The sequence below is a fragment of the Apteryx mantelli genome, chromosome 1 (genome assembly GCF_036417845.1).
Source record: "Apteryx mantelli isolate bAptMan1 chromosome 1, bAptMan1.hap1, whole genome shotgun sequence".
Classification (NCBI taxonomy): domain Eukaryota; kingdom Metazoa; phylum Chordata; class Aves; order Apterygiformes; family Apterygidae; genus Apteryx; species Apteryx mantelli.
Window position 1 is genome coordinate 2396426 of NC_089978.1, and position 16821 is coordinate 2413246.

General features: G+C 41.7%; 1 protein-coding gene across 1 annotated transcript in view; it reads right to left on the reverse strand.

Annotated features, from left to right (window-relative positions):
* Positions 1 to 16821, reverse strand: part of LOC106492560 (disintegrin and metalloproteinase domain-containing protein 9-like) — a 35131-nt gene that overhangs the window by 6416 nt on the left and 11894 nt on the right. Inside the window, exons 7-17 of the mRNA XM_013952421.2 lie at positions 16142 to 16216; positions 15588 to 15659; positions 14849 to 15018; positions 12318 to 12393; positions 11440 to 11594; positions 10649 to 10817; positions 8023 to 8115; positions 7512 to 7704; positions 3996 to 4101; positions 2314 to 2497; positions 1071 to 1148 (exon numbers count right to left, since the gene is read on the reverse strand). Of these exons, the coding sequence (XP_013807875.2) occupies positions 1071 to 1148; positions 2314 to 2497; positions 3996 to 4101; positions 7512 to 7704; positions 8023 to 8115; positions 10649 to 10817; positions 11440 to 11594; positions 12318 to 12393; positions 14849 to 15018; positions 15588 to 15659; positions 16142 to 16216 (1371 nt within the window). The remainder of the gene's footprint in view (positions 1 to 1070; positions 1149 to 2313; positions 2498 to 3995; positions 4102 to 7511; positions 7705 to 8022; positions 8116 to 10648; positions 10818 to 11439; positions 11595 to 12317; positions 12394 to 14848; positions 15019 to 15587; positions 15660 to 16141; positions 16217 to 16821) is intronic.

Here is a 16821-nt window from a genome sequence, read left to right on the forward strand (position 1 = left end):
ATACATGCTACTCGGCTGGTTGACTGTCGCTTGTTATTAGTCCAGGTCTGTGTTATTTTATGGCATGAGACAGGGTTGAGGCTAGTTTTCTTCACTTATTTGCTCTACTTCTCAAACCATGCAGGACAGTAATCATTAATTTCAAGAATGTGTGTTTAATTTGGAGAAATGCTTCCCCCCAAAATGCATGTATTTTTTGAATTTTTTGAAAGGCCATAACCTTTCTCTGTCTGGAGACAGCAAAGAGACATGTTTATTCCAGCTACGTTGAGGACTATGTTACCAGGCACATCAACTTCTGATAGACTCAACCACCTACAGCTGGTGACAGAGAAGGAGAAAAGCAGTCCTCTGACCTTTCCAGTTACAAGCTGACAGACTGCCAGCAATCTAGTTTCATAAATAAAGCCAAAAGAACAGAAGCACAAGTGGAAACAGCAATTTTTTATACTGGTTCTTAGGTATATTACAGATACAGGACAGGTGATAGCAAATCTTCCCTACTGTTCTTCCTTAGCATCCCTGCTAGCACCCAGACACTCCTTCTGCTCATCTACATTAATATCTATGTGGAATGAAGGATAGATGACCTGAAAGTGAAATTATAAATAAATCCATGTGTGAAATAATTATGCCAATATGAATATCTGAAATGTTTGCCTTATGTAAGAATAAACGCAGCCACTGTGGTACGAAATCTGCCATTTCTTTAGTATTTGCAAAGGAAGTGAAGTTTGCATTTTTTAGATCTTTTCTCCAGCTCCAGCTAATTAAAATTCAGTAGCACAAACAGATGCAATGAAGGATGCAGGGTTATGATGTGGAAGCTGATTTTCACTTACTTTGAGGGAACAAGGAGAAAAATGGAAAAAAGTATCCAGCAAACACTGCTGTTAAGAGTGCTGGGGACAGTCGGAGCAGAATTTGGGAGGACAGTCACTAGTGAACAACAAAGTAAACTCTGTGTTGCTGAACCAGGAACCATTCTGAGCTTCTAACATTGCTTTTGAGATAAATTTGCACTTCATGTATTCTATTTTTCAAAGGATATTTAGATGTTTTCTACCTACCCCTCTGCCACTGCATTTTTTCTCTGTACAATCATAGTTGAGATAAATTGTGCTGACACATGTCCTGTTTAAACATATCTGCAAAAACAGACATTTATATGAGTGAAATGATAAAATGACAGCAATTAGGAAAGAACACTGATGGTGAATAGCATAAAAGGAGTGAGAAACTGCCTGGTGAGTTAAGAAATAAATTTAAATGGTACACAGAAAAAAACTGAGAGATTGGACAAACCCCTGAGGGTTACAAAATGCACAGAAATGTCTTCTAGCTCAGGAGCTGAATAATTGGAGCTGAAAATAATTAAGGTTGTGCCAATACTGGATTGCAGTATCCCATGTGACTGCTCTGTTCTGACGCTTCTGTAAGTATCTGCTGAAAGCTGGAGGAAGGTTCTGGGCTAGTCAGGCTCTTGGACTGACTGTGCACAATCATTCTTATTTTCTGTATTTCCAGCACTACTTCCCTGGCATGTTCTCCTGACTCCTGGCAGTTTGGGGCTCAGGAACTCCTGTCTTGTCCTGTCCGGTCCATGTATCATGAACAAGACCTTGGGACTACAGAGAGTGTTTTGTTTGCTCAAACTTGGAATAACTTGAAGGATCTTCATAGCTCTAGGAGACACAAAAGCATCTCCTCCAGACAAGAGGAGAAAGGAGGAAATATATTTTCAACTTCTTGCTTTCCAAGTGAGTTATTTTGGGAATGAATGTTCACGTTGGTGGTGTGAGACCTACCTCTTCTGGAAGGGGAACTCTAATGAAACTGAAACTCAAGAGCTCCTTCAAAAACCTTTTGGTGGAACTCAGCGCCTCTGTTTTTCTTAAAAGTTTTTGCTCCCATATAATAGCAGGAAACAGATATTTTAATATGTCACCTCCTTGATCAGAATTTGATCTACTGCATGGATCAAGGGGAAGAAGTGAATCCTATTCTTGGAAGAATGTTTAAAATTCTGTCATATGCATAACAAATAAACTTTGACTTTGGTTAGTAGCTTCAAAAGAAGAAGAGAATCTACCACTCCTCCCTTCTTATGGAAAAAATAGCAGCTGTTGTCTTAGCCACTCAGTTCAAGAAAAAAAAAGAGACAATGTGCTGCTGTTTTTCAGCAGCTAACGGAGGCCTTTAAGAAGAGGCACTTTGGAGCCTCTGAGATCAAGAACATTTTTAGGAACAATATCCCTCTGTTTAATCTTCATCCTGTACTACTCTCATATCCTTCTAGCTTTCCAAGGATACCTTGTTTCTACCACACGATGTGCCGTCTTTCACTGATCCATCATCGAGTGTGTCTGAAGCCAGATGAAATTCCAGTCCCCAACATAAATGATTGTTCACAGTAGTCTGAACCACGGTCTCGCCGTCTTTCCTGACTGGTATTCTTTTAATGTTAACACACTGCACTCTTCCACACAGGATGTTCCTGAGAGAGCAAAACAAGCGTATTTGAACACCCTAGTACAAATTTGGCCCATTCCAGCCCGCACTCTTGGAGCAATCCTGGGCATGTTCTGCGGTTAGGGCTGTCCAGGGTCAATCCTTTTAGGCAGTTTGCAGGCAGCCAGCCCTTTTCAGAGGTTAAGACCCTTGACTAGCACTGATGCAGACTGTTTTATGCCAGTTGTCCTCAGTGTCTGGAGTTGTATAGACACAGCCCCTTAGTGTGTCTATCACAGAAGTTGCAGAGACACTTCCATTTGTATTTCTGACCCTCACTTTTCATGTGTTTTGCTCATTCCTTATATAGTGTGGGACATACTGATACTTATGTGAGGAAAAATTGGGTATAGTTCATTCAGAAACTCATCTCTATGGCCAGAGATGGTGCAAATGAAGTTCAGGTGCCACCTGTGTAGTGCTCAGTAGGGGTGTAGGGAATAAGCTTGACTTCTGGACTGCATCCTGGTGTCTGCTCTAATGACAGCACTGCCTTGGTGAACTGCGATCATGAAAAAAGGTTAGGTACAAGTAATTGCATATTTTGAGTGACTGTTAATGTGCATAGGGACGGGAAATCTCCAAGGTCTTGGTAAATCTCCCTCTTTGCTTTGAATGATTATCCCTACCCACACTCAAATGTGGGTGATTCTGAGCAGGTCCTAGTCACTGGATGGGACCATACAGGAGGCCTTGGAGAATGGTGAGAGCAACGACTGAAGGACTGTACTCTTTACAAAAAGGCCCTATCTGGATATGTCTGTCAAGATGTACTGACTGGCAAATGGGCCCCTGGCAGCAACACAGAAGGAATTAATCCTGAAGGAAAAAAAAAAAAAAAAAAGAGAAACAGTTATCTAACTGAATGGGAAAACCCAGCCCTGGCCGAATGATGGGATAATCCCTTACTGCGGGAGAGGGAACTGGGAAGAATCATGCTCTGAACTTCCATTAATGTTGGAAGAGAACATAAACATTGTGGTTTTCTTCTTTTCTCTTGCAGATGGGAAGATTTAAGGCTCTTCTGGACAGGCGTAGAAGAAATTTCTATAATTTTCTGTAAAAAGGAAACTATCTTCACTTAACTTTCTGAGTTGAAGTGAACTGTAGAAAGAAACTATCCTGAAGAAACACTACCTCAAATTCTTGCTATTGTCCTATGCTTTCCTTCCCTACTTTGACTGGGACACAGGTAGGCTCTCAGTAATGCTTGTACATCACTCCTTTATCTATGAAAACTAAACAGAAAAGCCTAGCAGAGCCTCCAAGTTGTACAAAAAGCTGTGCTTCTTTTACTGCTCCTTTTTTTACTTTTGCCTCTCTGTTGGGATTAATCCCAACAAAAGTATTTCAGGTTGAAAAGCTCTTAGAAGCAGTGTTGTTTTTTTGCCTTTTACAGCACCTGCAAGAATGGTGCCCCAATCCTGCCTGGCTCCTGGATACTGTGTACTTTCATACTTTTAATAGCAACAACCACCACTTACTCTTCTAGACATTTAGTGTAATACGTCCCATTCCAGCCACAGTTGCCGCATCGATCGCCTCGAACATTCACTTCCCTGAAGCAGCTCAGCGGAGCACGTTGGGCAGCTACAGAATGAGAGAGCAAAGTGAGGTGTTCATGGGAAGAGAGGGACTAACAGCACCCAACCCGATCCCTTTTGCTGATTTCTGTGATCTTTCTGACATCAAGTTCTAATGAACTGTAGAAACATTACAGAGAAAATTTCCGAGTCTCAAGTCACTCCTTCCATTTCAAATAGAAATAAAATTTCTAATCTCCATGTGCTGATGAAGAAAAAGACAGGGAAATTTTTCCAAGTTGTTTATAAAAAACCCTCAGTCCCCCTTCCATTCCCACCCTCAAAGTTTCTAATCTGGGCTTTGAATATCTTTTAAACAACAAAAAAGCACAAGAGTAAGGACATAACCGTAAGAAATGTTCTCCTGGGCCAGACCAATGCTCCAATAAGCCTAATTGTCTCTGATGGTACAGTAGGATATGTTATTTAAGGAGAGCATGCAAGCCTGGCTCAAGCCTGGCTGCTTTCTGTGGTACATTTTCCTCCTCCCTGCTCTCCCCTTCCCCACAGGATTGCTGTAGAGATGCTAGTCCCTGCACAGTCCCTTCAGCATCTGTTTATGGACCTGTTGTCCGTGAGTTTGTCAAGCCCTTCTGTGACCTTCTGGTCATGTCTGTTTCCACAACCTCATGTGGCAGCAAGTTCCAGAGATTCATTTTTTGCCACATTCTTTTTCTGTTTTGAAACCAATCTCCTACTAGTTTCAGTGAGTGTTCCCAGGTCCTAGCATGATGGGGTTTGGTGGATCTCAGTTTTGCATTCACCTTGTCCACTGCCTTCATGATTTTGTAAACCACAGTCACATCCCCCTCAGTCTTTTCTTTTCCAAACCAAAGTGCCAGTGTTTTTAGTCTCTCTCTCAGTGTCTGTCTTTGTAAGGCAGTTTTCCATCCCCCTTGCCCATTTTAATCATCTTTCTCCAGACTTTCTCTAACTCTACTACATCTTTCCTGGAATGTAAACAGCAGAATAATACCCAGCACATGGGTTGTGTGTGCACTGTGGTTTTATATAGCAACAAACTGATGCCCTCTGTCTTGTTCTCAATACTACAGTGATGTTTGAGGTTTTCTTGTTGTTTTTTTTCCTTTGGCTACCACTTACATTGAGCTGGTGATTTCAGAGAATGATGCGAGTATCTTTCCAGACAGTTTCAAGCTCAACATCATGTACATATGGCTGAGATTATTTTTCCTTACTTGCATTATCTTATGTTTATCTGCCTGAAGCTCATCTGACACCTTTTTTGCCCACTATCTCATCTCTGTGAGGTTCTCCTGGAGTTTCTCACCATCAGCACAATATTTACCTATGCAACAGAGCTTAATACCATCCACTGATCTGGAGATTGTCATTGTGCACACTATCTGCCAGGTGGCTGATGAACGTGTTGAACAAAACTGGTCCCAGCACCAGCCCTTGGAGAACCCCATTGCTGACTCTTATCCGTCCTGAAAAGTGGCCATTTAAACCTTATGCTTTGCTTCCTACTTTGTAAGCAGCTTTCAGTACAGAAAATAAACTTTCTTCCAATTTTTTGGCAACTGAGTTTCTTTAATAACATTTGGTCCAGATAGTGTTGAACTATCTGACCTTGCTCTTTGTTATAGACTCTCCCTTCCTACTGTGGGTGGAAATTGAACTCCCTGCTCTGCAGTTCCCAGGGTCCTCTCTAGCATCCCTGTAGTATGAGCATCCTTGACAAGTAACTCTTCAAATTCTTTAGCCCTCTTAATTTTCTGCTTACATTTCACCTGCCATGTACTTTGTACAATTTTTCTCCCTGTTCTTCTTCAGACCAGAATGATCAGTGTGAGAATAAAGTGACTAAATGAGCAGATTTGTCACCAAGAGATCAACTAATTAGCAGGTCAGAATGGACCGTGGTATTTATCCAGAACAACCTGGAGCAGAAAATTAGCTTGAAGACCTCCCCAAAACCTTTCCAAACCTATTCTTTTTCTGTAATTCTAACCTGCTGTATAACACAAGTCAGCATTTCTTACTTTTACCCCGAAACAAGAATCACCACCATTATATTCAGTTTTAACAGCACTAATTCTTGTCAGACAGCAAAAGCAGCTCACAGGTTTGGATTTCAGTAAGACAGAACCATTTCTATCCCAGGGAACTCCCAGAGTTTTCATAACATCTTTATATTGACTGAGTGATCTATAAGAGTAACAGAACACTAAGGGAAAAGATGAAGAGCCTGTGGTCAATGCATGACTCCACCAGGCCTTCTTACAAATTTTCAAGTATCCGGAATAATGTTTTCAGAGTAAAACCAACAGCCAGATTTCATAGTCATCCTGCAGGAATGGCTGAGATCAGTGTCTTGGCCACATCAGCACCAAGTGAATGCTCACGTGACAGTTCCTTAAGTATCCTGTGTCGCAATGATGATAAAAATATTTTGCCTTATTCTTGCCTTTTCCAGCAAGGACTTTGTGCTACCACCTTCATGTGCAAGGATTATGGGTTCCCAGGGACTCCAGACTTTTCATAAATGTGATGGGCCACAGAGGAAAGTGGTTTACTTTACATTTACTTGACTTTCACATGGTCTTAAAGAGACCTAAGACTCAAATGCTGATGGGCTTTACTACAATCAGAATAATTCCACTCTTCCACTCCACAGCTTAAAGACACCTATGCTGGGGAAGTTTGGTATTTTTTACAGAACTGAAATAACTTCAAAGAAGACATGGGCAAGCCATTCAGAAAATCACCTCCACGCTTGAAGTATGAGCAGGGAGAAATTTAGATGCACGAATTATATGACGCTCTTGCTTTCAAAGGCGTGAGACTGATCTCAATGGCCCGGAGACTGTCTCCAGCACACATTTATTTCTGGGACTCTGTACTGGCAAACAGATGAGGGTGGCTAAGTCTGCTGTTCCCTTTTATGCCTTTGAGGATGGGCATAGAAAGGGATGCAGGGCACAGAGCAGCCCCAGTTGGCAGTGCTGAACAGAGTGTCCATGTGTGAGGCATAGGCACATGGGGAACGGGATGTTCCTGAACAGCACTGCAACAACTGCTGCTGCCAGAGAAAAACCCTTTTTTATTGCCCTATTGTTCATACATATATGTTATATTATATATATATTATATACATATACATTGCTCTCTCCATATATTGTTATATAACTATTGTTATAAAATCCTTGGGTATTTTAAAAGTATTTTGTAGTATTACGCAAGTACTTTTATTCTTAAGTAACTGGTCCGGATAGCTAAGATTGACTGCCTTACAAAGTGTAAACAATGAGTCTTCAGTGACCACGGAAAAAACAGACTTTTTCAAAGCAGAGGAAGAGGTGATGAGAGGCGATACATGACTAATTGTTATCTTAAGGAGAGAGCTAATTCCAAATCAGGTGGTATGACAGTTCTAAGGATGACATAGCTTGCCTTTGCCAAATAAAGCTTTGCACTGTGTCTCGTGGTTGTGGCAATGCCCTTCATAGCAGCGGTCGTTGTCACTACATGGGGTCCCATCTTGCTTAAATACATCTATGGGGCAGGCGGCTGAAGTCCCGTTACAATACTCTGGAAGATCACATGCGTTCCTAATGTCTCTACATAATTTTCCTGCTGGCTGAAACTGTAAAAAAAAAAAAAAAAGAAAGAAAAAAAAATCACAACAAGTTTTGAATGGAATTATTTTCAGAAGGGCTAGCCCAAATTACTGACACCTACATGGCAAAATTTTAGGGAATGCCACCAAAAGTCTATGACAGAGAACAACAAGTTGAATTTGCAAGAAGTCTAACAGTATAATGACTGGCGGAGGGCCTAAGGGGATGGTAAACAAGGGGACGGTAAGCATTATAGCACCTAACTAATAGCTTTGAAAAGCAATTAGATCCTTAGTTTACCCTACAGTCCAAAGCCAACAGCAGTTGTTCGCGTTATAACTTACCTGACATTTGTGACAGCATCCTCCTCTATAACAAGCAGCCCCGTGTGCAAGTAAGCAGGTGGAGGAGAGGCAGCAACCTTCTCGGAGGCATGTCTGGAAGTAAATAATGCCATACCATCTCAGTATTAGAGTTTCTTATTGGGATTATCTTCCCCGAAGATCATTTTATTTAGATCAAGAAACATGGAATTAAAGGAGATTAACAAAAAAAAATCTGCCATTTTCTGTCACTCTTCAAATTCCACCATGAGTCTGTTTTTTTCTGGGAGTTCTGCATCAAAGGGAAATACTGGTTGCATGTGTGTAGCAAGCCTTACACAGGGCTCCTTTTGGCAGGTGTCTGTGCTCTAGAATATACTTAATTTAAGGCTTCAACACAGATTTTGTGTGTGATAGTGCCAAGTCACTTCACTTAAGAACTGTAGAAATGCCGATTCATTAGTTGTTTGCTTCGCAAGTGCTCAGCTTCTGACCCCTATATCTTCATTGTCCAGGATATTTTGGGCGTCAAGTGCACAACATCAGCGAAACAATCAGGCTTTGGGTGTTCATGGTTAGGCATTCAAATACAGTAGACACCTTTAAAACAATTCATCTTTTTTCTCTCAATACTAATGCTTCCATCTCATATTCTCTGCTAATCAGTCAGCCTACCGGCTTCACGGTGGTGCTCCTAGAATAGGCTAATTAGTATTTCCAAAGTACTTAGAAGTCATTTTGAGCACAATAGAAGAGATTAATCTCCCCTTCTATCATTTTTGCCTTCTTTCCTACTTTCCTTCTTTCCTCTTTTCAACTCTCCAATTCTTTCAGCAGTAATCCACCATTTTTTGACATTCCTAATCCCAAATCATTCAAGTATTAGAGCTGATGGACTCTAAATTTTGTCACATGAACAAAATTAATTACTATAATTTTAAGGATACTTGGAATGTAAGGATATCTGCTTTATAAGAATAGCTGGTTAATGGCTTTTCAGCACAAAAGTCAGACAAGAGACAGGAACAGTAATAAATTCATCATCGCACAGATGCACAAACCCTAACAGACAGGAGATAATGGAGACATTAGCAAAGACCAGAGCTCTCAGGACACTGATGGATGGGCCAATGCAGGAACTACTCAAGTGTAACCTTGAGGAGGTTCAACCAGAACTTGGTAACTAATAAGAAGGGGTGAAAAAAAGATTATCACAGGTCTCCTGGAAAGACCAAGCTTACTACGTGGCATTTGAGAGGGAATGTAGGACTGTATAAAACTTATTGTGGGTTGTTTTAAGGGGATTTTGGGGATGTGCAAAGCTTTTTATGGGATGGTTAGAAGGACCAAAGGCAGGAAAAGGGAGAGACTGAGGTGGATTTGGGAGGAACAAGCAAGGGAAAATAGTGAGGAGGGGATAAAAGGGTCTGGTCGCATGTAAGCAAGCTCCTGGTCAGCGCACTTGGGTGGTCGAGCTGTGTGCCTGATCACTGCAGTCTGTCCTATCTTCTTACTAAACTCTTGTTCCTAACTATTTTCTGTGTGAGTGTGCTCACTATTTGGTGGGTGTATGTGCATGAGCCACTAACAAACTTTAAGCTGGACTAGCCAACGAAGAGTAGAAGTCAGGGGACCAGCTATCAGAGACACCAGGGGGGCTAAGGGCTGTATGCTTTTTCCTAACATAATTTTTAAAAACAGGTGGACCCTTTTTACCAGCAAGGTGAAGGATGTTCAAGTCAAGCCTGGATATAATACGTGTGCAGATCTCTCATGTGGGAAACATCAGTGGAAAGGCTAAATTTTGACAAAGTTACAAACAGCTTTGCACAATAACAATTACGCAAAATGCAAACAAGAATTCCTACTGGGAAACTCAAACTTTCTTGAGTGTCATAGCTACATGGTTCCTAGAATTATAGCTGTGAAGATAAAAACATGCAAGAATGCTCTTAAAAGCAGTCTTACAAAACCTTTCCACTGACTTCAGGGTAAATATAATAGAAGAAAGAAAAGAAATAGAATAACTAGACAAGAAGATGGAAATACGGCAAGTGGAAATAATTTGTCTATAAATAGAGCAACTTGTCAGCAAAGACATGTTCCTTCTGTGGAGTCTCCCGCTTTGACCGCAGCACTTCTCAACTACTTTTATTTTCTTCAAGCCCTTTATTCTTATGAGCATGAGCACAACCAGAAGAAAATCACCTTCCAATTTGGGCAAGATATGGAGAGATCTTGCTTCTGTGCTAGCGGTGGAGCTGCTCTTCTGTGCCTGATTGACTCCTTATTGGATACTTGCAAACAGAGTACCTCTGCAGCATGAACTCACCATCTGGTCTGCGTAGAGTCTGCTATAAAAGGTCTCTCTGTAGTTATGCAAAAACCCCTGAATTTACCTCCAGGTATGCTCTGCATACATTTGCACAAATAATATGTGTTTTGGATGCAAATAGTACCAAATTTGGGTAAACTTCCACTTCAGAGTAGTCAACAGAAGTGAAAGCCACTGAGCTCATCTGAATGTGTGATTCTTCAGTGATCACTCCTTTCCATGACTCAGTGAGCTTTTAAAGCTGAGGAAACACCAGAATTTTAATAACACAACTGTACAATGTAGATTGCAGTGAAATACGTAATTACTAACCTCATCACTGCCACAATCGCATTCTTCCTCTTTTTCCAAGACACCATTGCCGCAGTGATCAGAAAGAAATGGTTTCAAAGATGGTATGTTGAGTAGACAAGGTAGATTTTTTCTTACTACTTGATCATAATATTCTCCCATAGTGCAGTTACTGAATGCAAAGCACGATCTGTGGGAAAATAAAAATACATATGATTTCCAAAAGTGAAGCTTATTCCTTAGAGAGTATTTCATAAGAGAAATTGAAAGCAGTTCACAATAATATGAATGAAAAAGAAGAAAAGCTGAAGTAAGATGGTAACGTAGAGAGAATGGTGCAGATATCAAAGAAAATGTAGATGTGACCCAAAGCTAAATAAGAGCTTGCCCTCAGGTTTGGTAAGCATGATGTTAGGCAGCACTGCTAGGACATCAGAGCAGCTCAAATAAGTAACAGGACTGTGCAGACATCCTTTAAAGTGCTGTGCTGAGGACTTATATACCTTTAGGGTGATGTGTGCTTAGACAAGATTGATTAGGAGCAAGAATTGACATCATGGGATAGGTCAGAAGCAGTAACAGATGACAAGGATGGATGAGTCAGAAATAAAGAAGCCTGATTTTGTTAAGGAACTCAGCGAGAAAAAAGGAAAACACCTTTACTATTCAAGAAAGACCTGAGTTTTCAAAGCCAGGATAAAACAGTGTACAGACACATGGGAGTGTAGGGTGCCTGGCTCAGAGACAGACGGCTGACAGCAGTGAGCTGAATCTCACCCAAAGCGATGTAGTCAAAACCAAGCTGTACTTACCCTGGTGATGTTCGCATGATGCATCCTTGATGAGTGCAGTTGCAGTCACAGGCTTTGTCGTGAAATTGTTTGCTGTCGTCATGGTTGAAACCTAAACTGTGGCCCATCTCATGAGCGAGCGTCATCACATTACGGATAGTGTCATGGCCAGGGAACTGCATGTGGGAAGAAAAACCACAGGTACACATTTTCTGGAGAAGGTGTATATTGGTGCAGAGAACTTCAGATCAGGCTTTTAGTGTTTTGCTCAGTAATTGTGAAATTTGTGCTAGCTGGGGACTTGCACTTGCAAACCACCAATTAGGGAACCCCTAAAGAGAATAGTTGTAGGGAAGCATTAGAGAATTATTCTTTTTCTGTCTCATCTTCTTTAAGAAAAGACAAAAATAAAATCAACATTACCTCCTTTAGATGCCCAATTTACATGTTGTAACTGTTAATCAGTAAAAGTCTGCCCCCAGGAGGTATAGAATTAACTCCCAAGCTTTACTATGAAGATTTGATATAGTCAGATCATTCCCAGCACTCCCATAATGCTAATTTCAACGGAGACCGATCGATCAGAGGCACTTTTATTCAAAAGTATAGCTAATGCCATCTGTCTTTTGCAAAGTAGTCAAGGGGTTAGTTTACTTACCTAGGAAATTGAAGCCTGAAAATGTGTGTCAGCTAAGAGCTCAAAACTATAAATTCCCAAGATCAGGGTAATGTGATAGCATCTAAAGTGGCCAGCCGCTTGCCCTGACCCAAATTATAAATACGCTATGGGAGTATTGAGTCATTGGGGCAACATTATGGCCAAACTCTCTTAAACTCAATGATGAGATAATCTCTCCAGGTTGGGGCAGGCAGTAGAAATCCTCAAAGTCTCTCCTTACCGAGACGACACCCATTGAGTTCAGCTGGCATATAGTCCCTTTCCAGGCAAATCCTAGCTCTTTGTAGTGCTGACCACTGTAGCGGAAAAGTTTTGAGCGTTAAAGAAATACAAAACAACATTGTCTCAATAACAGGATGCATTGCCTAAATTAGCGTTGGAGAAAGATAGTTTCGGGCAACAAGGAGCACCTTTCTTGAAGTAAAATCCTTCCATACGGAATCCCTTCAGCTCCAAACTGAGCTCTTGGGACTAATCGCTGACACCTCTAATCAAGATTTCTCTTTCATGCAGAGACTGTATTAAAGGCTAAAAGCATATCCGTATGTTTTATGTACGCATCTGTAAATATTGCTCTGTAAATATTGCTAAATGACTTTAAGGGTTTGGGTTTTTTTCACACAGAATGGAGGGCTGCCTGCTCAGCTGGGAGAGAAAATTGTGCTTTTCTACACAGATTTCATATATGAAGGTACACGCAGAGAATGCTGACAGCAGGTTTGGGCCGCGTGGCTGGGAGTTGCATCCACAGCACAACGTGCAGATCCCACCCAACAAATAATGCAGTATTCACACTACTCCCTACCCCTGAGACGTTAAATCCCAGCCCTCACCTATGAAGACTTGTCCCTACAGGAGTTAGCCCAGCTCCCCTGTGACTTGGCCCTGCGGGCTTGGGCAGGAGCTGCCCAAGAGGAGCAACGGAGCTGCCGCCTGGAGCTGCAGCTGGTGCAGACCTAACTGGCAGCACCGGGAAACCCTAGTCCCAACATGCCCAACGCCATCCGTTTCTCCTGTGGGAGCCCCCCCGAGCTCCCAGCGGTGCAGCCGGGCTGGTATCTTGTGCATCAAGCGTGCAAGCACCAGCTATGCAAGACGCTCGCGGGGATAATAGGAGGGAGCCGCGGTTTATAGACTCGTTGCCGTATGAATTCGATGGGCAGTGGCTGTCTGCCACCCGACCACGTAGCCGTGCTTGACGTGGCCTGAACCTCTTCCGTTGGCGATGCAGCAAGAAGCTGGCCCTGCATTGCTGCCCCTGTGGTGAATTATTGAATTGTGCCCCTGAAATTATTTCATTTTTTGGTCTTCCTTTAAGAAGACGAGAGGTTCGCTGTTGGTTTTTAGCGCAGCCTGGGTGTCTCAGCCAGGGAGCTGCTGGGTGTGGGCGGCTTCGCTCCTCGCATTCGCCCCGGGGGCTGCAGCAGCCGGCGAAGGGTGATGGAGACGGGGAGGAGAGCAGCTGCAGCCTTTGCTCCTCCTGAGCCCGGAAAGGACACCGACACGTGTGCTGGGCAGCATCTTCCGAAACGCAGCGCGTGCGCCAGGCTCCTCCCAGGGCGATGGCCTCCTCGCCGGCTGCTCGAACCGGGAGGGAGCACAGCTTAAGGGATCGCGGCTCAGCAAAGCAGCGTCCGTCCAGCACGTACCAGCGCACTGACCCTCAGCGGGGAGGAGGAATTCGTATTTCAGTCCATCAGTTTGCTGCAATCGTCCTGGAAAGATTCCCGCTATAGATAACAGCTATAACCTTTCACATGACTACTTAAGAGGGAAAAGCGGCCTTTTTTGATAAGTAAACCTAAATAACTAATCACATCGGTTGTTCTATGCCTGATGAAAAAGACATTTAAAACACGCTGATTTTAGAGAACTTTCTAAAAGTTAATAAGCAGCAGGTGAGGAAACTTAGGGCATATTATACCTTCCCAGTGATTCTAGGTGCAAACAAACATAGAAATGGGTTATTCTGATAAAATGCAATTATTCAGAATTATTTTTAAAAGATTTGACAATAGAATGTGTTGAATTTGAAACAAAAATATTCAGTAAACTTGAGGTATGTATTTTAGTATGCAAAAGATTTCTTTTCCCCCAAAAGTAAAGAGAAAGGAAGAGTCAGAACAGCGTCAAACTGCTAGGTCTTAAAAAGCAAGCGTATGAAATAGGTGATTAAATGCCTTGTTGTTTGAGATCTAACACCATCACCTTAGGAAGAAGGTTTAGTTTAAGTAGTGAGTTATAAATCACGTAACGCTGAATTAGGATATCTAAAAAATGAGTAGCTAGCATGTCTGAAAAATGAGTAGCTTAAGAGAATTTGGTTATTCTGATTTAAAGAGAAGAAAGACTGGAAAAATAGATGAATAGACTATAGACTAATAGACTACCTACTTAAAATCCCTCTTGTAAAAGACTATGAACTAAAAATCCTACTAAAATCCCTCTTGTAATAGACTATAGACTATAGACTAATAGACTACTTATTTAAAATCCCCCTTGTATCAATTTACATGACAAATGCATACTGAATAGTATATGGACTAATTAAGCTATTGCATTGGGATATCACCAAGACAAAAAAAAAAATTAGGTTAAAAAAAAAGGTAAAAAAATTAGGTTAAAAAAATAGGTAAAAAAAAATTGGTAAAAATTAGAAGAATAGGGGGATGAAAATACAGTATTATGTCTCCCTGCTTATCTCTCCACAACCAGTACGCGAGCTGAGAGGTTAAAACGAAGGGGTCTTACAGAAGTAGCTCTATATGGTCGTAATTAACGCGGCCTGCGATGTCCCTCTGGCACCACATGGAAAAAAATTGCAGCGTCTGGGCCAGGTCGCGGGCGATCGTCACGTGGTCCATGTCGTTCCACATCTCCACCGCGCTGATCACGATGTGCAGCTTCATGGGCCGGTACACCTGGAAGCAGGTTGCTGAGTCAGGCGGGCGCTCGAGACAAAAACCACCCCTCGCAACCGGAAAGCTGGTGGCCCCAAGCCCTTTCCTTGTTATTCGCACAATTTGGTTGTTTTCTTTATTTTAGTGCCTTGTATTAATTTATTAGGGCTTTCTGTATAACTCAACTGCCTCATGGCTGAGTTCATGGCTGCTGCACCAGTGTTTTCTCAGATTATCCACATATGAAAAGCAGAAGAGGAAAACCACTGTTTCTGAAGGCTCAAAGCAAGGAGAGGATGAAGAGAAAGGGCAATGAGCTACCAGAAAGCATTTAGTAACAATAACGTATATTCCAAATCAAGCCTTTTAAAGAGATAATTTCAAAATATTTTGAAACTAGCTTCACTCACACTGGAAACAGTTTTTAGCAGGTGAAGCGGGTTTCGTACCGTTCAAGAACACATCATTTTCTTGCAGAATAGCTCTAGTCAAACGCAGATTATTCACCTCTTCCCCAGGCAGAGCACCACATTTGGCAGACAACCAATGGAGCAAAACGGCAATCGGGACCATTAGATCATTACACTCACCGTGTTCAGGATGTTGTTTATGGAAAGGAGTAGATGTAACATCAGAGTTTCATTGTAGTGATTAACTTTAAACTGAAAGGGGAAAAGGCATATGTTACAATCTCAGAATTGAGACAGAAATCCAGTTTTAGGGTGAGCCTTGATTGCTCACCCATTCTGTGTCTGTATCAGCTCTTTCCCAGCCTAAATCCCTTTTAACCACATCAGGCATATCCATGTCATGGGGTTTCTAGCACTGCTACGGGTCAGTGGACCACAGTGATTTTGGGAGCAAAGCTCTGCGCATTGATGGGACCTTCTGGAGGTACCTTGCTCATATATACACATGGGCTGAGCGCAAGCAATAGCTCTTCATGGTGAGGAAGCATACTGCCAAAAGAAGTGCTTTTATTTCCTTAATCTTTGAGAATCAGTGACAAACGAATCCCCTTATTCTCTAAAAACAGGCATCGTTGTAATACGTTCACACAAGTAGGATTAAATATGAAGGACTAATTCAAATATAGCCATACAGTCACAACAAAGTACTGTGGTTATAACTTGCTGACACTTACCAGCTCTTTGTTTGTTATAAGAACTAATTCTAAATATCTGATGGACACCTGCAACTCATGAAGTTTGGAAACTTCCTGGAAGTGAACAAATCACACCACAGTTATTATGGTAAGTTCAGGAATTTTTAAGTGTGTGCCAAATTACAGATCAACGGCAAAAAAACAGGTGGCATTACTCAAGCAAATTCAGAATTTCCCTGGTACCCATATGACGAAGTACAGGAACACAGTGCAATTATGTGTTAGAGAATGAAAAGGATTAACGGGTGCCAAGCCTAATCAGGGAGAAACCTGAAATATTCAGAGGCAGAATACCGTAACAAGTCAGCTATTCTTGGTATCAGGTGTAGTAACTGGCATCGCTCACGTTATACCAGCTCACTGTGAGTTGCAAAATTTTTGCACTACTTTTACTTTTTTTTTGTTGCTTTTTTATCATTAAATCTGGAGGGAGAATAGAGTGGGGTCAACAACATATTCAGTCCTGCGTCAAGAAGTTCAAGACTAGAAACCAGAGAGATAAACAGATAATGAGAGAGTCAAAGTTGTCCTGAACTGAAATTGTTCAAGCCACATGAAAGCCTCTACAATAATTCTTAGTTTTGTTCAGTTTTACCCAGAACATCTGAGTAATACAACTAATGGGAATATGCACACTGATAGACCCAACCACTGAGTCA